The sequence below is a fragment of the Notamacropus eugenii genome, chromosome 1, assembly GCF_028372415.1.
Source record: "Notamacropus eugenii isolate mMacEug1 chromosome 1, mMacEug1.pri_v2, whole genome shotgun sequence".
Lineage (NCBI taxonomy): Eukaryota > Metazoa > Chordata > Mammalia > Diprotodontia > Macropodidae > Notamacropus > Notamacropus eugenii.
Window position 1 is genome coordinate 383136007 of NC_092872.1, and position 18941 is coordinate 383154947.

Genomic DNA, 18941 nt, shown 5'->3' on the forward strand with positions numbered 1-18941 from the left:
CAGGCTTTGCCACCACTCAATCCCCAGACCATGATGGATGGCCACAGGTGGGGAGATGGAATAAGCATCCCCATGTTTCCTCTCCCTCTTTACTACTCCCTGCCTTACTACTTTGCTTTCTGAAACTTCTCAGGAGCTAGAGGACCCTGGCCAGGGATCACTGGAGGAAACTTCACCTGAAGAGGCTTATATGTCTCCTGAGCCCGGAAGGGGTCAAACTCTTGGTAACTCCAGGGTGACTTGGGAAGAGTGCCTCTTTCAATTTACACCAGACCTCGTGCAGAGGACAGACAGCTAGAATCTTCTGGGTTAGGAGACAGGTAGTGTGCATCTCTAAAATTGCTGCTAGAGTTTAGTCTGTTCAAGAGAAGTGAGCTCTGATGAACTTGGGGTTTCTATAAAGAGAATTCATCTCTTTGGAGGTCCAGATGAAGTCTATGAACTCTTTCTCAGAATGTTTTTAAATGCATAAAATGATAATACAGTATTGAAGAGGAAACCAATTATAATGACATAAAGATGTAATTTTTTTTCCCATCTAGGTTCATTTACCTTTTTCCTTTCACTTACTGCCAGATTTTTTTTTTTTTTTTTTTTTTACAGATTGGTTTGTGATTCCCTAGGTCCACTATGCTAATATATGTTGGGAGGAGGGCTATCAGTGCAGTCTGAAGTCCCAGGGAGCCATGCTGTAGTTTTGGACTTCTTACCTGTTGTGAGATGGGTAGAATAATTTGGTGCTTTGGGAGCATAATGTGTACTCTCTGAAGTGATTTAGAAGTCCAGCCCTGGCAGCGGCTGGAAAACCACACTCACTGTAGTCACTGCGCAGCTAAGCGTAGGGTGGATGTTTTTTCATATTGTACTAGGCTGTTTGGTTCTGATTGCTCTAGCTTTTACAAGGGCTTGTCAGGGTTTACTGGGGTCAAATTCCTTTTGGGATAGTGTTACCTTTTGGGAAAAGTGATGGTACTATGGTCTTCTAATCTAGTCTGGGCCATCCTCAGCTCTGCTACCCTATTGCCTCTTGTTTCTTGGGGGTACAAATAGGGTGGAGCACTCTACTTGTTCTAGCCCTGCCTGTCTCTTCCCTACTCATTTGATTCAGGCCAAGGTGCTTTGTTCCCTTGAATTGTTGGGATGCAGTTTTATCATATAACCTTAGCTCCTTTCCCTAATTTCCATGTTTATTCTCTGTTGCTTGTTTTCTAGGGGAAGGCACCTCTGTCTGGAGTTTTGCCTGCCTAACTGGTAAGACCCAGCTAAATTTAGCTGAATGGGCAATAGAAAGGGCAGTAGAAATTTATTCCACAGTTCTTAATCTGGGCTCCATAATATTTTGATCACTATTTCAGTTCAATTGATTTTTTAAAAAAATTCTATATATGTCATTTCATGAATTTAAAACTGTTCTGCGAAGGGGTTCATATACTTCTCCAGACTGCCTGGGGTCCTTGCAATCAGTGACCCAAGAAAAGTTAAGAAGCACTGATCTAATCCAGTCTCATTTTACAAATAAGGAACCCTAAAGTGTGGATGTCATGTGACTCATCCAAGTTCATTAGGTAATAAATTGTAAAACCACAGTTCAGACCCTGGGTCCTCTTAGCACCATGTCCAGTGTTTTTTTCAATAAAACATGCCCTGCTTTCTTGTGTTGCCTTGAGTGGGGTAAGGTTCTCTGATTCTCCAAGTTCTGTGTTCTCTAGTGGGGAGGAGAGAGGACTGGAATTGGTAGGGCCCTCAATAATATGACCCTTGGCACACCCAAAGCTATTGTGAGGTTGGGCTGAACCCCAGGAAAAAGGGAGGTGGCTTCCCTGTCCTAAAAAATCAAGCCTTTTGGGACTTAAATCCAGAGCTGAGTAGGAAATACTGTTCACCTAAGGGCCCTAGGAGCAAAAGCTAATTAATTAATGTGGGTAATGGGGCCAGTGACTGGGTCTCTGTCAAACTGGGAATACTATGTGGACCAAATGGATCTTTGAATTGTAGATTGAGAATTGGGAGGGATCCTTAGAGGCTATTTATTTAGCTCGACCCTTTAATTTTACTGATGAGGAAACTACGTCTCAGACCTGGATGACTAAATGACTTGCCTGAGTTCACTCGGGATTCTTTAACTTCAGAACCAAGGGCTGTTTCCACCCTAACAAGAAACAACTGAGAAATTGAAAAGGGGCTTTGAGTCCATTCTTGGTATAAGTGATAGAGACTTTATTTGGGAAATAGGAGCTTGAGTGCACATGGAAGGGGATTATATAATCTTAAAAAAAATTAAGGAAAAGAAAAGTGGTCCACATGTGCAAAATGAGTCTCAGAGAAGGGAAGAATTTTATTTAAACTGAATTTGGGGGATCATAACTTGCCCTCCACCCAACTAAAGGTGATTTGGGGATGGAGGAGATTTTCTTCTCCAAAATCCCTTGGATGAAGGAAGGGTGTTATTGATGGAATGCTCTCCCTCCTCCACTCCACCCGCCCACTTCCCTGGTTTCCTTTACGTTGCAACAAAAAAACACCTTCTACAGGAAGCCTTTCTTCAGCCTCTCTTAGTTCTAGTGCCTTCCATCTGTTAATCATTTTCTACTTTTTCCATATGTGGCTTACTTTGTATAAATTTGTTTGCATGTTTTCTCTTCCAGTAGATTGTAAGCTCCTTGAAGGCTGGCACTGTTTTGCTTCTTTTTGTATCCCCTGTGCTTAGCAATGGTGCCTGGCACTTGGGTAGGTGCTTAATAAATGTTAATTGGTTGATTGAACTGAGCTAAGAAGCCCTCTGGCTTCTTTTAAAACTCTGCTACAAATGTTTCTTCTCCCTCACCCCCAGCCCCCAGTTCCCCGGAAGCTGCTCTGAAAGACCAGTGTAAGGGACTGGGCTAGACTGGGCAGGGTTTCCTCCTTCACTTACACTGACCAAAATCCATTCTCTGTGGATTTTCCCCCTTCTCTCCCCTAGATATTAATAACACCATTACTTAGCTCTTGTAAAACATCCTGATTGGAGTTGTGGAATTGCTTGTTATCTTAGAGGCTCTTGATGCAGTTTGACAGGGTGGGACTTCCCTAAAAGGTGGGAGGTTGCTATTTTCTCTCTCCCCCCTCTCCCTCTCTCCCTCCTTCCCTTTATCTCCCTCTCCCCCCCAACCTCTTGTATCGAAGTGAGCTGGGGAGTGTGGTTTATACTCAGGCATCTCCTGATAATTAATAATTTTTCATTCATTAAACAGAACCTTTATTTTGAGCATTACTGCAATGAGCTCTGTACATAGAATATACACTTTTTACATAGATTACTTTCGAAATTGCTTCCCTAATGCCTAGTCCTGGAATAGGGAAAGTCTCCTCCCCTTTTGGGACCTGGATTGCTGAGTCAGCTCAGAGGGGGCCCTGGGCTTGGCTTGGTTTAGCTTGGCCTCATTCAGCCTCTTTTGCATCAAATGCAAATGAAACCAAGTCAGGCACCAAGCCCCTTCCTTCCCCCCCAGCCTAATTGATGAAACTCTAAAATCTCTTAAGATTTTCAAGTTTCTTTGTTTCTTTCCATGTTCCCAACTCCATGAACCCTGGAGGATTTTAATAGATTATTGTTTTCTGTTGAAAGATAGAAATGACCCTGAATACGTTCACCTTTCTTATCCCCCATATTTTATTCCTATTGCTAGTAGGAAATCAGGGTTCTGGGTGCAGAATTGAATTTGCAGACCCTGACTCTGAAGCTGCCTTGATATTTATCACCTTGGCTGAGTCATTGCCCCTTTCTAGGTTTTTCCCTTTGTGGGCCTTAGCTGGATGACTGCTTCTTAGCTTTGCGATTTTGTATGTCTCTTAAATATAAAGTAGATTTGAAAGGCATTTATGCTGTTATCATTGAAGTCAACTTTTCATTTATCCATACAAATTGAGGGTTTGGATAACCCAGGGAGTTAGTTTTACTGTCTTTGAAATCTATAAAATGAGAGGTTTGGAGTCTAATGAAATATTCTGCAAAGCAAAATCTACCTTCTTTGGGAGCCTAACCTCTGTCTTTCCTCCTCCCCCTTCCCTCAGATTATCTTCTCTATTCCTCTTTTACTTATTAGTATATAACTTTATTTGTTGTCTCTTTCATTTAAATTTAAGCTTCTTAAGGGCAAGGACCTTATTTTTGCCACCCATCCGTTTTTGTTTTCCCAGCATTCATCACAGTTCCTGGCACATAATAAGCATTTGTTAAATGCTTTTTGACAGATTTACACCAGAGGCTACCTTTAATTTTGAGAAAATCCACTATCCACATATACTGTTATTACAGTTTTAGAGAAGGTGCTAAGACAGATTAGGAAAGCAAAGAAAGGGATAAATGGGAAGATCTTGGCCATGTAGTTCATAGAGATCCCCCAGGAGATGAATACTGTTAGAACATGATGTTTTAAACTAGCCCCTTGATATTCCTTTTGACTGGTAGTCTGGGCTGTATGGACCATGAGTTTGGCTCAGTCTATTCACTATTAGAAATGGAAGTTTTATGAAAGTCTTAACTGAAAAAGGAGTAGGTCTAGGCAAAGAATTTAAGTATGGTAGAATTGACATGAACTTGAGAGTAATTTTATTGATCTCTTTTGTTATTATGTCATAATTATTTCCTGCTCTATCCCCAATGAACTTTTCATTATAATACACAAAAACTAGTAAGTAAAACCAGCACACTGCTTATGCAGTGTTCCCCATCAGTGGCCCCCAACTCTGTATGAGGAATAAAAGAAGTATCATCTATTCCCAGGGCCAAAAAGGATAGATGGATATGATTAGTTTGGCTACTTTTTCAGTATTTTTAAATTTATTGTTGTAATAATCACGTATATTGTTTTTCTGGCTCTGTTTACTTGACTACATCACCTCATGCAGTTCTTTCAATATTTCTCTGAATCCTTTACTATTTTTATTGCACAGTAATTCATTAAAATATGTATTTTCACCATTTCTTGGTCATTAAGCCCCCAATTTGTTTCCACTTTTTATCCTCACAGAAAGTTCATTTATGAGTAATAGTTATTATGTGTCTTTCATCTTGTGGTTGGCATATACCTGGTACTAAGATATCTAGATCAAAAGAAATTAATAACTTAGTGACTTTTTTAGTATAAGTCCAAATAGTTTTTCAGAATGGTTTGACCATTTCATACCTTCAGCAGTATTGTGCCTGTTTTTCTATAGCTTCTCTAACACTGTTTCTTAACAGTCTGATGAATGAAATCAGAGTTGTTTTCATTTACATTTCCATAGTATTGATTTGAAGCATTTTTGACATAGCTGTTCCCTTTTTATGATTCTTTTGATAATTTGTTCTTAACCTTTGACCACTTACCTATTACAGAATGGTTCTTGGTGTTATTTTTCTCAATTCCTTGTATTTCTTAGATATCAGACTTATCAGAAAAATTTATTTCTTCATCTGCCAAATAAGGATAATAATAATTCCACTACTTTCCTCACAGGATCATTCTAAAAAAGTTTCCTTATAAACTTTATGGCACTATAGAAATATGAATTGCTATTTTTGAGGAAGGCCCTTAGTTGGCTCTGCCTCTTAGACTTGTTCCCCAGCCAGTTATAAAACACCTGGAATCCCAGTGCTTTGACCCTCTTACTCCGTTGAATATAAAGGGATACCAAAAGTGAGAAGAATGGGAGACCACAGGATGTGGCAAGGAGGGTAAATTGTTTCAGATGTTCATGTAGATTAGAATCATAGAATTTAAGTGCTAGAACGAGCCTTAAATATGCTCTAGTCTACCTTCACCCTGGCTTTATAAGAAGTCAGGACTCAGAAGGGAAGTGACTTTGGCCCAAAGTCATTTCAGGTATACTATTAAGTATTGGAGCCAGGATTTGAACCCAGGTTCACTCTAAATCTAATGCTCTTGAAACTGTGCCATATAATCAGCCAAGCACACTCCTTAATTTGACATCTTCTACCTTTGTACTTCAAAATTTTTGGAACGTATGACATCAAAGGCAGAGGAGAAGTTCTTGGAAAATTGTGGGGTCAGAGAGGTGTAACATCTGTATTTTGGTCTGCATGACCTAGTTATTGTAACAGTAGCTCACAGTTGTATAACTGAACAAAAAAGGCTTCTCCCACAGACCCAGTTCTGACTTACAGTTGTTAATTTGAGAGTAAGCTAGGTGATTAAATGGATAAAGTAAAGGGCTTAAGAGTCAAGAAGATTTGGGTTCACATTCTGTCCCTGAGTATTAAAATAACCGTGACTTTGGGGAGGAGTACTTCATTTAATCTCTGCCCCTCAGTTTCCTCATCTGACAAATGAAGGTAGTCTTTGAGATCCTTCCACCTTTAAATCTTTGATCTTATATTAAGGTTTATAAGGTACTTTCCTCATAACATCCATTGTTAAATAGCCCATGTAAGTAATTCATTCCCAGTTTGTTTTTGTTTTGTTTTTGTTTTTGTCTATGAGGAAACAAAATCAGAGCAGTCCAGTTACTCAGAATCCCAGGTACTTGAATATTCAACAATTAAGACTCAAATCCAGACCTTTGACCCCACTCTAAGTGCTTTTTCCACTAGCTACCAATGGTTGGGGCAGTGACAGCCTGGTTGGAATTATAGGCAAATGGATGAAAATTATTGTGTACCTGAAAGGAGGGTTTGTGGGTGGCAGGGGGAGACCAGGAGCAGCTCCAGGTTTGATTTGTAGACTTTGTAGAGTGACTTCTGGGGGACTGGCATCAGGAATGTAGTGGTAAAGAGCTGGATGGGGACACTTTTTGCCCATTAAAGGAACATTGGTCAGACTAAAGGGTAGAACATTCCCTTGGTAATCAGCTCAGTGAGTTTTCCCCTCTCAGGGTCTGGGAGATGTCATCCTCCCCAGCTGGTAGCAGCTGATAAGCCAGGAGAGTGGGGTGTGAGGTGAGTGGGAGAAGATCCTCTGAGTATTGAGTCTTAAAAGGTTTGCTGGCTTCAAGATCATTGATCTCTCTGGCTGTGTTGGGAACTTAGTGTCTAGAGGCCTGGTAGAAGGGAGTGGCTTGGTGGTGGAAGTTGCTTCCTCTTTAAAATCTCAGAAGGTTCCTTGCCTATGACCTATTATAGAGTCTTAGAATGTTACCACCTGAGCCACCTCAGATACCTTAGTACACCCTCCTGATTTTATAAGAGGAGGAAGCTGAGGCCCAGCCAGGTAGTGACAGAACTGGGACTCCCACCCAGGCCTTGATTCTCATTATGCCATATTACTACCTACATATTTACATATCTTGGCTCATTCATTCCTCACTACACCTATTTCCATGTTTATTTTTAGGCAAGGGTCTCCTGTGTGGTTGGGGGAAGACTGTCCCTCAGTAATAATCTCTGAACCTCAAGAATCAGTGAAGTGGGAGACACCCAGACTGGCTTCAGATTTGGTTGAATTCTTGGAAGCCCATTCCACTTTTCCTGGGTACACAGTATCATTTTCCCATCCCTGCCTCCTGTGTTCTTCCCTGACACTGCTGTTCTCACCTATGTTCTTACCTATGGCATCATTGGATTTAAAAAGGGAAGGAACCCTAGATCATCTTATTTATAATAGAAGTTGAGTGACTTGGCTTATATATTCATAGTAGATAAGAGTAGTAAAGCAGAAGAGCTAAAAATTAGGAAACTTACTAGTAGAGATTATGTTGGGTCTCTTACTCCCAAATTTGTCCCTTTTCTAGGTTGACTGTCCTTTTGGTGTCCTTGTGAATCTTTCTGTTCTCTAAGCTAGCATCCCTTCCCACGTTGCTTTTTTAGATCTGGTGTAGGCAAGCTTAGATTTGGCCTGATGATCCTCAAATCTCAAGACCTTTATGCCCAATCCAGTAACTAGAGACCTGGGTTTAACTTTTTAATTCAGCGTCATCTTAGTACCCTTGTACATGGGTGGCTGTTTAATAAATGTTTCAGTGATGGATGTGTGTTCGTCATCTTGGATCATGAGAAAACTCACGGAAGTGGAATTTGGCCTAGCCTCATCCCCAACTTTGGACCCTGAAACTGTGAGAAATTTGCAGTAGAGAGTTAAAGGGCCAGAGTCTAAGCTCCTGAGCTTGAGTTTTCCCACCTGCCTTATGTTAGAGGGAATTGGTGCAGGGATTATAGGATCATAGGCTTTAGAAAGCTGCAAGGAGTCCTTAGTGATCATCTAAGGCTTATTTCTTCCCTTGGGTAGTTGAAGCCACTGAGAAAGAATCTCAGTTGTCTACTGCTTTTGAGAATTCTTTCTCTGAGACAGAGTTGGCCTTCCTCTTTCTGCCAGGCCTCTATGGGGTCATTTACCCTGTACCTAAAATACCCCAGGGCTTCTGAAATGAAGACACACACACACACTCACTCACTCACTGAACCTTATTCCACTTTGTGCTCTTTTTGTTGGTTCTCATCTCTACATCTGTTTCCAAGCCCTGCTTTTAAAGCCTGAACAGAGCAAGAGATTTGAGAAGCTGTTTTGCATTGAGTGTGGATCACCCGAGCCTTCTTTGTTCAGCCCCTGTCTTCCCCCCAGCATTGGCTTTATTGATCTTGGGGAGGTTCAGATTTGTGGCCTATTTGGGCAGTAGAGGGAAAAGGGGGACAGGAAATAGGGACTCATTTGGGAGAGGGCAGAATTGTGCTCTTTCTCCTGCCTGCCTCTGATTTAACCAATGTCTTTTTCATATTGTCCCCACAGAGCACTCAGCTCCGGCCAAAGTGGTGAGGGCAGCCAACCCCAAACCTCGAAAAGGTAGCAAGGTATGTTGATAGTATCAACTGGAGATGCTCCTTAGGGGCAGTCTTCCTTTCACTTGGGACCCTATGACACTGGATTTTTAGGTGGGAGCCCTCTCCATCTGTGGTACCAGCTGCTACCTCCCCCTCAGGCTCCTAAACAGCAGCTGTTCAGTCATGTTAGGGATGAGGGTGGTTATTAGAAGAGGGGGGAGATGATCCTAAGTCCTCACCTCACTCTTCAGTCCCCACTGTTATGATGGCCAATATTTAGCCGGGGGCGGGGGGCCGATTCAGACTGTGCTAAATAAAGCATTGAGAGATGAAGGGAGGAAAGGTGATAAGGGCACATCACTGTTAAGAGAATGACATAATTTTGTGTTGCAGGTTAGTGATTTTGGAGATGCTACCAACTGGCCCACACCTGGGGAGATAGCCCACAAGAGTGTTCAGGTAAGAGGCTAGGGTTGGTGCAGTTGAACTCAGCTTGTATATATCCTCCCCCACCAACTCAGTTTCTTAGTCTTTAACTTCAAGAAGCGAGGGACTAGAAGAAAGATAGGGGTGGGGTGAGAAATGGGTGGTATAGAAGTGGAATTGTGCAGCAGTGCCACCATCCCTACTTCCATGATCTGAACTAAGCACATTCCCCAGTCTCTGGCCAGAAGGTTTTTGGGGACCTGAATTCCAGGTCAGGAGGGACCAAGAATAGCTTCCCCATGGACTGTGGGCCTTACATTGCCTTGTTAGGTCTTCGCTGTTCACCAGTTTCTTTATTCCATCCTGCTATTCTGGGACTGCAGGCTGGATAATCTCCCTGGCCAGACCTGTAGGCTGTGACTGCCAGTGTGCTTGAGTCTCTCCCTCAAAAGCTCTTTGCGGGTGGGTAATGTGACCCTGGGTCTGGCTTCTCCCCAGCTTTCCCACAGAGAGGAGATTCTCAGTCCTTTCAGGCCCTAACTTGCTCAGGGCTCCACCTCTCAGATTAAGTAGCCAATGGGCCTGTATATAGAGTGGTAATAATAATAAGATATTGGTGATAACTCATTTCTGTAATGCTTCAAGATTTACAAAGTATTTCAGGAAGTCTGTGAGGTAGATAAGGCAATTATCCCTGTTTTTACAGATGAGGAAGCTGAGGAACCAGGAGACTTGCCAAGGATCACACAGTAAATGTCAGGGCTTGGATTCAAATGCTGGTCTTCTGACTATTTTAACCAGGAATTATTATCTCCCATTTTAAAAAATCATAATAGCTAGAAATTTTGTAGTGCTTTAGAGTTTGCAAAGCCCCTTGCATGTACGATGTCATTTGATCTGCAGAGCAGCCCTTCGAGGTAGGCACTATTATTCCTTTTTACAGATAAATTGAGGTTTGAGAGATGACTTGACTAGGGTCACACATCCAGTCACTGTCTGAGGAAGGATTAGAGCCCCAGGTCTAGCACCATGTACTCTACCTAGCTACTGAAGAAACTCCCAGAAGTTAAGGTCTCTTAAACTATTCAGTATTTCCCCTTCAGCACACTCCCCACTTTGTGGGGTGCTGTTTAGGAAAACATGGTGCGTCAGGGAGGTTGCCTCTGTTCCTGACTTACTTACTCTCTTATCTACTGGATCGTTTGTAAGAGCCCCTTATTTCTCTCCTAGCCCCAGCCCCACAAGCCAGCCCCACTTCGAAAACCACCCCTGAAGAAAGACATGAAGGAACAGGAAAAAGGAGATTGCAGTGACAATAAGGAAAGTCCAAAGGCCAAGTCAGATGAATCTGGAGAAGAAAAGAATGGGGATGATGATAGCCAGAAGGCTGGACAGAAGAAGAAAGGTGAGTGGCTTGACTACTGGGAAGTCCCAGACCTAGAAGTGGGGCATTCTGTCTGTGGGAGGTGTTCTTTTGGAAGGGACTGGGGAAAGGTGTCCCTGGAGAACCCCCTCTCCCCTAACAGTGTCTCACGTGCTCACAATGTCCCCCAGGGAGCAAACACAAGTGGGTTCCATTGCAAATAGACATGAAGTCAGATGTGGCCCGGGACAAAACTGCTTTACGTACCAGTCGCCAGAACGAGCAGCTTCGCCACCCGTCTGCCAGCCGTGGTGAGGTCAAAGGTACCTGAGAGCTGTGCTGGGTGGGGAGGACCTCTTGGTGGTGGGGCTGGTGAGTGGGAAGCTATTAGGGATAGGTAGGAAACTGGGGAAGAAAGGAGCTATCCCTCAGGTGGATGAATCCCACCCCTCCCCCTTCTCTCCAGGACTGAGCCAAGGCCCTCCCTCTTCCCCGGGGTGGCATCCGGACAACAAACAGGAAAGGGCCTGGCCCGACCATGATGAGACGTCAAGCGTGAAGAGTGAGGGGGGAGCCATTCGGGGCGCGTTCCGGGGCCGAGGCCGGGGGCGAGGCAGAGGCCGGGGCCGAGGCCGGGGCAACACTCGATGTACGTGAGAGCTGAGAATGGGGGTGAAGGGAGTAGGACCGAGTGCTTAGGCTTTGGGTAGGGAGTGTTGAACCAATCCCATTCTTCCCCCAGCCAAGCTAAGATCATTGACAGAATGTAACTCCAGATTCCTCTTAAGACCTTCACGTTGACTTAGACCTGGGAGGGGTCCTTAAAATGCAAGATATTAGAACTGAAAGGGGACTTCAGCTATTAGAGTTTAGTGTCTAGTACAACTCCAGAGAGGTTATGACTTGCCTAAGGAAGCAAGGTCAAGTCTGGAATCTGGGTCTTGGGACTCCCAAAATGATGGTCTTTTTACTCTTCCATGTTTTCACCTTTGTCATTCATCTTGGCAAAACACTTACACCAGCTTGATTTTATTCCCTCAGCAGCACCTGTCTATCCTTCACAGCAACATTCCCTAACCAGGAAAGTGCCTGTCCTCCCATTACTCGATAACATCCTTCTCCTCTTTTCTCCCACTCCACAGCCCACTTTGATTACCAGTATGGCTATCGAAAGTATGACTGCTCGGATGGCTCTCGCACCCCAAAGTACCAAAGTAACATCACTTACTACTTTGACAACGTGAGCAGCAATGATTTGTATAATGTGGACCAGGAGCTGCTGAAAGACTACATTAAGCGACAGATGTGAGTTGGGGTTGATGAGGATAGCAGGGAGAATGATAGTGCTCTGGGGCTGGTGGCAGGGAGTTCAAAAGTCTAAAGAGGTCAGGTTTCTGATGGGACAGTAAAATAAGATGGTTTGTAGTAGTGAAGAGTATATTCTGTATTTGGAGTCATAAAGCCTAACTTCAAATATAAGTGATTCTGCTTATTGCCTATGTGACCCAGGACAAGTCACTTTCTCTGAGTGTTAGTTTTCCTATCTACAGATGAGGAGGCAGGAACAGATCTCGAAAATTTCTTCTAGCTCTAAACCTATTTTACTCTGCCCCCTTTGTCTTGTCAGGCCATGTCTATTCAAGTCAGCAACATGAGAGTATCTACTTTGTACCTAGCTCCGTGCTAGGCACTAAGAGGGGAGGATGAGTACCAATTAAGAAGGTACTCTTTGCTTTCTGAGTCCAGTTTGGGAGATGAGGGTAGTAAGTCCAGAGGTTAGGTAACAAACAGTATGAAAATGTATGATTAATAATAACTAGCATTTAAGGTTTATAGAACAGTTTTATATGGATTACCATTTATTTGATCCTCACAATAATCTTATGCAGTAGGTGCTATTGTTAATTGAGACTGGGTGAGGTTGAATTGCTTGCTCAGAGTCACATGGTTAGTAAGTGTTGTAGGCACGGTTAGCACTCTTACCCACTACATCACCTTGCTCCTTCATTGTACATCTATAGGTTAGTTTAGGATCTTAGAGATCTGGGGAAACTGAGGCCAGGGATTTGGTGACTTGCTTAAGGCCACTCAACTAGTATCTGAGGTGGTATTTGAACTTACCATTTTCTTATTCCAAGAGTAGTATACCATAGTGGTACAGTCTGTTATGTCTCTACTACATATGCTGCTGTTCATTTTGTTAGGTGGTTTCTCTTTTTTTTATGGGAGGGTACCATTCCTGGGGTACAGGGCCTTTTTGGGAAGTGAAAGATTTAAGTGCAGAAAAGGGACTGCTGAAGCACTATGAGAAGGAAGATTTCAGTACATGTTAGTGATCTGTGGAGAGTTGTGTACAGAAAAGGCCCTGTGGGGTCCTTTGCCCACCCTCATCTCTTACCTACTTCTTCTTCTTCTTTCTTGGGTGAGTAGTGAATACTACTTCAGTGTGGACAATTTGGAGCGAGACTTCTTCCTGCGGCGTAAAATGGACAATGATGGTTTTCTTCCTATCACCCTCATTGCCTCCTTCCACAGAGTGAAGGCCCTCACCACTGAAGTGGGCCTCATCATCCAGGTGCCCGGGAGTAGGGGCCACTATAGGGAATGGATAAAACAGAGTTGAGGACCTGGAGGGAGGAGGGATCCTGGCTTTGGGGGTAGGGGGAGAGTTTACATCAGTGATTGCCTCCAAAATATGCCCATTTTCTAGAATTCTGGTGAAATCTGATCAACTCTAGTGGGATTCTTATCACTATTACCCACATTCCTCTCTTAGGCACTAAAAGATAGCAAGGTGGTTGAGATTGTAGAGCAGAAAATCCGGAGGAAGGAGCAGCCTGAGAAGTGGCCTCTACCAGGACCCACAATGACAGATTATTCCCAAACTGACTTCTCTCAGCTCATCAACTGCCCTGAGTTTGTGCCCCGACAGAGTTTCCAGAAGGAGACAGGTTGGTGGGGGGAGGTTGGAGGGGTGAGAAGGTGAACTGGGGAGACCACCTATGGGAAGATGTTACTACCTGAGAGGGAGGTGGCCTGCAGGGCTTAGGCAGCAGTTTATAAATGTTCTTCATGGTTTCCTTGGAAGAGGAATGAGAGCAGTTCAAGACTTAGGTCCAAGTGTGTTCTAATTCTAGCATTCCCTCCAGAATCAGCACCAGGTTCTCCCCGCTCGGCCACTCCTGTGCCAACTAAGACAGAGGAGGTCAGCAACCTAAAGACGCTCCCCAAGGGCCTCTCAGCCAGTCTGCCTGATCTAGATTCAGAGAATTGGATAGAGGTGAAGAAGAGACCTCGGCCCTCTCCAGCAAGACCCAAGGTTGGTATTGACTCCATTACCAGCAGTATGGGTGGGGAATTGGACAGGTTGTAAAGACCTTTGCTCTTTTTGTTTTGCCATCTTCATTCAGCTGGGGAGTTTCTGTTGTCAGATCTTTGTTCTACAGAAGGTTAGAGGGCCTTGAGGCCAGTATGATCTAACCCTTGCTTGCCCTGTCCATCCTCATTTACTCCCTGCTCCCTTTCCTCCTAGTGTCTTAGTCCAAACCTGTCTCACTGATGTTCCAGCACATACACACAGGTATCCAGGTGTGTCAGAGAACAATGAGACTCCCAAGTCCCAGTGTTGGAGGGGGAATCACATTCCAAAAACCCTGCACACCCTTGAGGGTTCCTTGAGAACCTGGACTTTCTTAGATAGTTGCAGACCCTCTTTTGGTCTCTTGCCATAGCCCTTGATTTAATAGTCCTCGGTCACTTTAAACCCCCACAGGGCTGCAGTTGAAACCACTCTCTTCTTGCTTTGTCATCAGAAAACAGCACCATTCCCTATGAAGGCCCTTCTAATATACATGAAGGGAATTTGTTTCATCACCTTTGAAAAGGTGTCAGGAATATTTGCTTCAGTCTCCATTTTGCCCTTCCCTAAATCTCCTTGTGGCTTTGGGCAGTTCCCTCTTGTGTAAAATGAGAGTTGGACTTAATTTTGTTGTTGTTTGTTTTTGTTTTTCTGAGTTTCACAAATATTTACAAACAGGATCATTTCTATATACAAAGAAGAACAACAGAAAAAGAGGATTGCCTATGAAACCACCAGTCTCGACGTACAACTTGAGTTTCTTTTCAGTTATTTAATAAATTGAATACGTTCATTTCAAAACTGTCCTGCTTGTCTGTGCCTTCCTCTAAACATGCCCCTCCCCCCATTCTTTTTTCTTCATTAAAAAAAAAGGCATTGATCCTTTTTCCCCTTTTTGGGGGGCATCACTATTGTGAGTCCTCTGTTCTTGTCCCATATCCCTCTTTTCCCTGCCACCCCCTGCCCCCAAAGCACCTTGAAACAAATAAGCAGAATTAAGCACAACATCCCCACATTGCCCATGTCTGAAAAGATCCGTATCAGCCCATACCTCCCATCCCCTATGTCTCTGTTGTGCAGTATCTACACCCACCCACCCCTAGCAAAGGTGAAGGTACCAATTGCATTTTCTTATCTCACTCTTTTGGCCCTTTTAAGTCTACAGCCTTCAGTTCTGACTTTTTTCTCTCTTTTTGTTTCAGTTGTTTTAGTTTCATATGTAATGTTTTCCCAGTTGTGCTTTTTTTACTCTGTATTAGTTCTTCTAAGTCTTCTCATGCTTCTCTGAATTCTTCACATTTTTTGTTTCTTATGGCAAAGTAATGTTCCATTACATTTGTGTACCACAGTTGTTTGGCCCTTCTCCATTCATTGGACTTCAGCAATAGAATTCTAGATTGCTTTCCACATTGGTTAGGCCAGCCCACACTTCACTACTAGTGTATTTAGTGTTTTGTCTTTCTGTGGTCCCTCCAGCATTGCCTATTTTCCTTTCATTTTCTTGGATTTAATGGTTTTTAAATTGGATATTTTGAATTAGTTCTGAAATGGATTCAGCTACCTATTCTGTAGACTTTTCTTATGGCCTCTCTGCCCTCTACTCTGATCTAAGGTCTTCACCTGTCTGGAGGCTAGAAAGAAATTCCAGGAACCCCAGTAAGATATCTTTAAGATGAACTATTCTGGGAGATGGAGGTGAGGAAAGGGTGCATTCTAGACATGAGGGACAGTTGATGCAAAAGCTGTCATTGGGGTACAACAGAAATGTCCATTTTACTGGACTGGGGGTCCTTGAAGAGTAATAGTGTTTATAATAAGGGTTGAAATGTGATTTGGCGCCCAGTTGTAAAGGGTTTTCAAACAAAGACACAGTAGAGAACTACTTTTTAAGTAGAGAAGTGATATAGGCCTATTCTTAAGAAACATCACTGATGATTATTTAGTGGATGGACTGGACTGTTGGGAGACCTAAGGGAAGGAGATTTGAAGACTGCTTCTATAGTGTAGTTGAGAGGTGATAAGGGCTTGGAACGACGGTGATTTCTGTGTGAGAGGATGCTCTTTAACTCTAGAAAGTGCTGAGTTTAGTATAAAGGAAGAGCGTTAGTACCAAGAGAGCTGATATTGAGCGTTTGGTACATACTGGCAGCTTAACGTTGAACATGTCATTTAACCTCTCTTGGTCAAAGGTCTCCTAAATAGGGGCTGTGGCATCACTTCCAAAGAGTATGAGCAATCTGAGAGTGGTTAGATGGATTACATCCTGCTCTCCCTGTGATTGCCATTTTCGAGGCTTCTCCAACACAACCATGCCTACCCTTATTCCTCAGCAATCCCCAGCTAACCTCTTCCCTTTTAGGGAAGTTATAACTTGACCTCTTATCTGAGCACTCTCAGCAGCAACTGAGCTGGTGCCACTGGGGAAATTGACCCCTTCCCCCTCATATCACCTCATCACTGCAGTGGGAATCCCTCAGAGAGCAGGCTTTGCACTCTGGAACATTAACAGGTAAGAGTCTCACTCTTCTGTCCTTCTCTTCTTCATTTTGGATGAAAATACCAAATGAATTTCAGTCACATACTCAGACCTTTCTCCCTCCAAATTATCTCTTCTAATTCTTTTTTTGCTTTCAAGGGCACCACCATCTTTCCAACCAACCAGGTTGGCGATCTTGATTATCTTTATTTAGTTCTTCATTCTCTCTCCCTCTACATATCAGTTGCCACATCTTGTCATTTTCCCTTATACCACATTTCCTCCATTTCTTTCCTTCTCTTACATAACTACACCTTAATTCAGAACCACATTTTCTCTTGGACTGTTGCAATACCTTCTTGCTTGTACTTCTAATCTTAAAATCTCTCATATCCATCTTCCATACAGTGAACCTACAAAATTCAAATGGCTTGTTGATTTTAAGATCAAATGTTATTTCATCTTTATCAAACTTTTAAAATTTTCTGTTTTTGTTTTTAACATCAATAAAATAGCATGTATCTGTAGTTTGTAATTAAAATAGTACGGGTACTCAAAATGTTTTACTTATATATAGTCAAAAAAGTTTGGATGTTTTCTGATCTAAGTAATTCTAAGATTGTGTATTTCAGATAAGGTACTGCATTAGTAGAGGGAGTTTCCTCACCAGGGAGTTCCCTTATGCCAATTTAATTAGTTGCTCTCCCTATAATGGAATTTTTTACCTCAAGGTATAGAACAGCCTAATTATACAGATAAAATTTTCTGTGTTGTACTGTATCCTGTATTGTACTCCTTTCTGTAGTGACCAGTTGGCTAATGCTTATTGGGTGACTACTATATGTTAGTGCTTGCAGAAGTGACATATCAAGGGAGAAAGAATATTAGATCAGACACCATCCAAGATGATGGAATATATAGAAGTAGTATGGCCACGCTCTTCCCCATAAACTTCATAGTATACCAGCTTTATGTGTTTGGAAAATCCAAGAGAAAAAATTATAGCCATTTTTCCAGGCCAAGATGGCATAATGGACTGAAGTCTGCTAACACACTAAAATGTAGAGCATTCTAGCACAGGTTTGTACAAGAGTCTTTTCTTGACTGTGCATCCAGGCAGGAAGGGGTCCCAAAGCTGGCACAGGGGCCTGACTGTATGTAGGGACCAGAAATGGGTGCTGACTGACAGCTCTGCCTCTCACTACCCAGTGTGCTGAGTCACAGATCCAGTGCAGAGTGAGGAGAGGGAACTTAGAGTAGTGATCCACAGCAAGGGAGTATTTTAGACCCCTGGGCTATGCACTCAACAAGTTTCAAGTATAGAAACTAAGTAGCTGTGAGTCTTAAGCCAGGAGCAGAACAAGGTCTCAGTTCATCAACTTGGCTTAGTGTGTAGCCTGCACCAGAGGTACCAGGGCGGGAGTACAAGACTTAAAGGGGAACCTGTAGTTCTATCACTGAACCTACAGGACTTCCCAACTAGCTAATAAGTGGCTGAGCCCCAGCAGCAGTCTACTGTAACTCCCAACTAGGGACAAGCCCACATGTATGTTCAGCAGATCAGACCCAAATCAATGTAAGCCATTTTTATAGAGGTTAGACCAGGAGAACAGCGCTCAGACTACTTTGGGAACCTTTGAAAGCTTGCAGGTCCCCATCTTATTTCTGAGTTTCTGTAATAGAGGAAGCAGCAGGAGCAACCCAAACATTCCTTCCAGAAGCATACAGAACATATCCCTAACTTTTGTGAGGGAAGCATAGAGCACAAATCCATAAGAAGTGAATGACTCCAAATGACCTACAAACAAGTGAAAGAGCCCTCCAAAGAAAACCTAGGTTGGGCACAAGTTTAACTAGAACTCCTGGGAGAAATGAACAAATTTTTTTTAAAAGGTAAAGATATTTTTAGAAATGAATGAAAACATTAAAGGGAAAAATTAGAAGAGAAGTGAGAACTGTAGAAGAAAGTATAGAAGGGAATTAACAGGACACAAGAGATTAAAAAACCATGCCCAAGTAAACTCCCTAAAAATTAGAACAGATCAGATACAAGCTAATGACTCCATGAGATAACAAGAAATGTCAAAAACAGTTAATGTGAAAGAAGAAAATGTGAACTATTGGGGGGGGGAAAGAACTGACCAGGAAAACGGATCAAGGAGAGATCATTGAATTGTAATACCTGGAAACAACACAAAGAAACATAAACACAGTATTTTAAGAAGTCATAAAGGAAAACTGCCCAGATCTCTTATAACCAGAGGTCAAGGTAGAAATAGATCATCTAGTCACCTCCTGAAAGAAACTCCCAAATGAAAACTTCCAGGATTAAAGAAAAAAATTATGTAAAAGAATTCAAATTCTGACAAACCACAGTCTGGATCACACATGATTTAGGAGCCACTGTTTAAAGGAGCAGAGTTTAGGATGCTATATTCCAGAAGCAAAATATAGAAACTTATGCATCAAAATTTAATACAGTCCTATAGGAGAAAGTATTGAATCTAAGAACTACACACAGCTGTACCATTTACTCATTGTGTGAATGAGTGAATCATTTTTACCTTAGTGAGCCTCACTTGACAAA

General features: G+C 42.6%; 1 protein-coding gene across 12 annotated transcripts in view; it reads left to right on the forward strand.

The window, feature by feature from the left end:
• The window catches only part of LARP1 (La ribonucleoprotein 1, translational regulator), a 54422-nt gene that overhangs the window by 23805 nt on the left and 11676 nt on the right, over positions 1–18941 (forward strand). The window contains exons 1-11 of one of the 12 annotated variants that reach the window (XM_072630810.1): positions 7111–7187; positions 7311–7448; positions 8700–8761; positions 9125–9190; positions 10388–10562; positions 10712–10843; positions 10987–11169; positions 11663–11825; positions 12951–13095; positions 13297–13471; positions 13670–13839. In XM_072630810.1, coding sequence (XP_072486911.1) covers positions 10439–10562; positions 10712–10843; positions 10987–11169; positions 11663–11825; positions 12951–13095; positions 13297–13471; positions 13670–13839 — 1092 coding nt within the window. In that variant the 5' untranslated portion in view covers positions 7111–7187; positions 7311–7448; positions 8700–8761; positions 9125–9190; positions 10388–10438. Of the gene's footprint in view, positions 1–1212; positions 1252–2650; positions 2728–7110; positions 7188–7310; positions 7449–8699; positions 8762–9124; positions 9191–10387; positions 10563–10711; positions 10844–10986; positions 11170–11662; positions 11826–12950; positions 13096–13296; positions 13472–13669; positions 13840–18941 lie in introns of those variants that run through there. The other 11 variants (XM_072630812.1, XM_072630814.1, XM_072630806.1 and 8 more) reach the window with 11 other exon arrangements.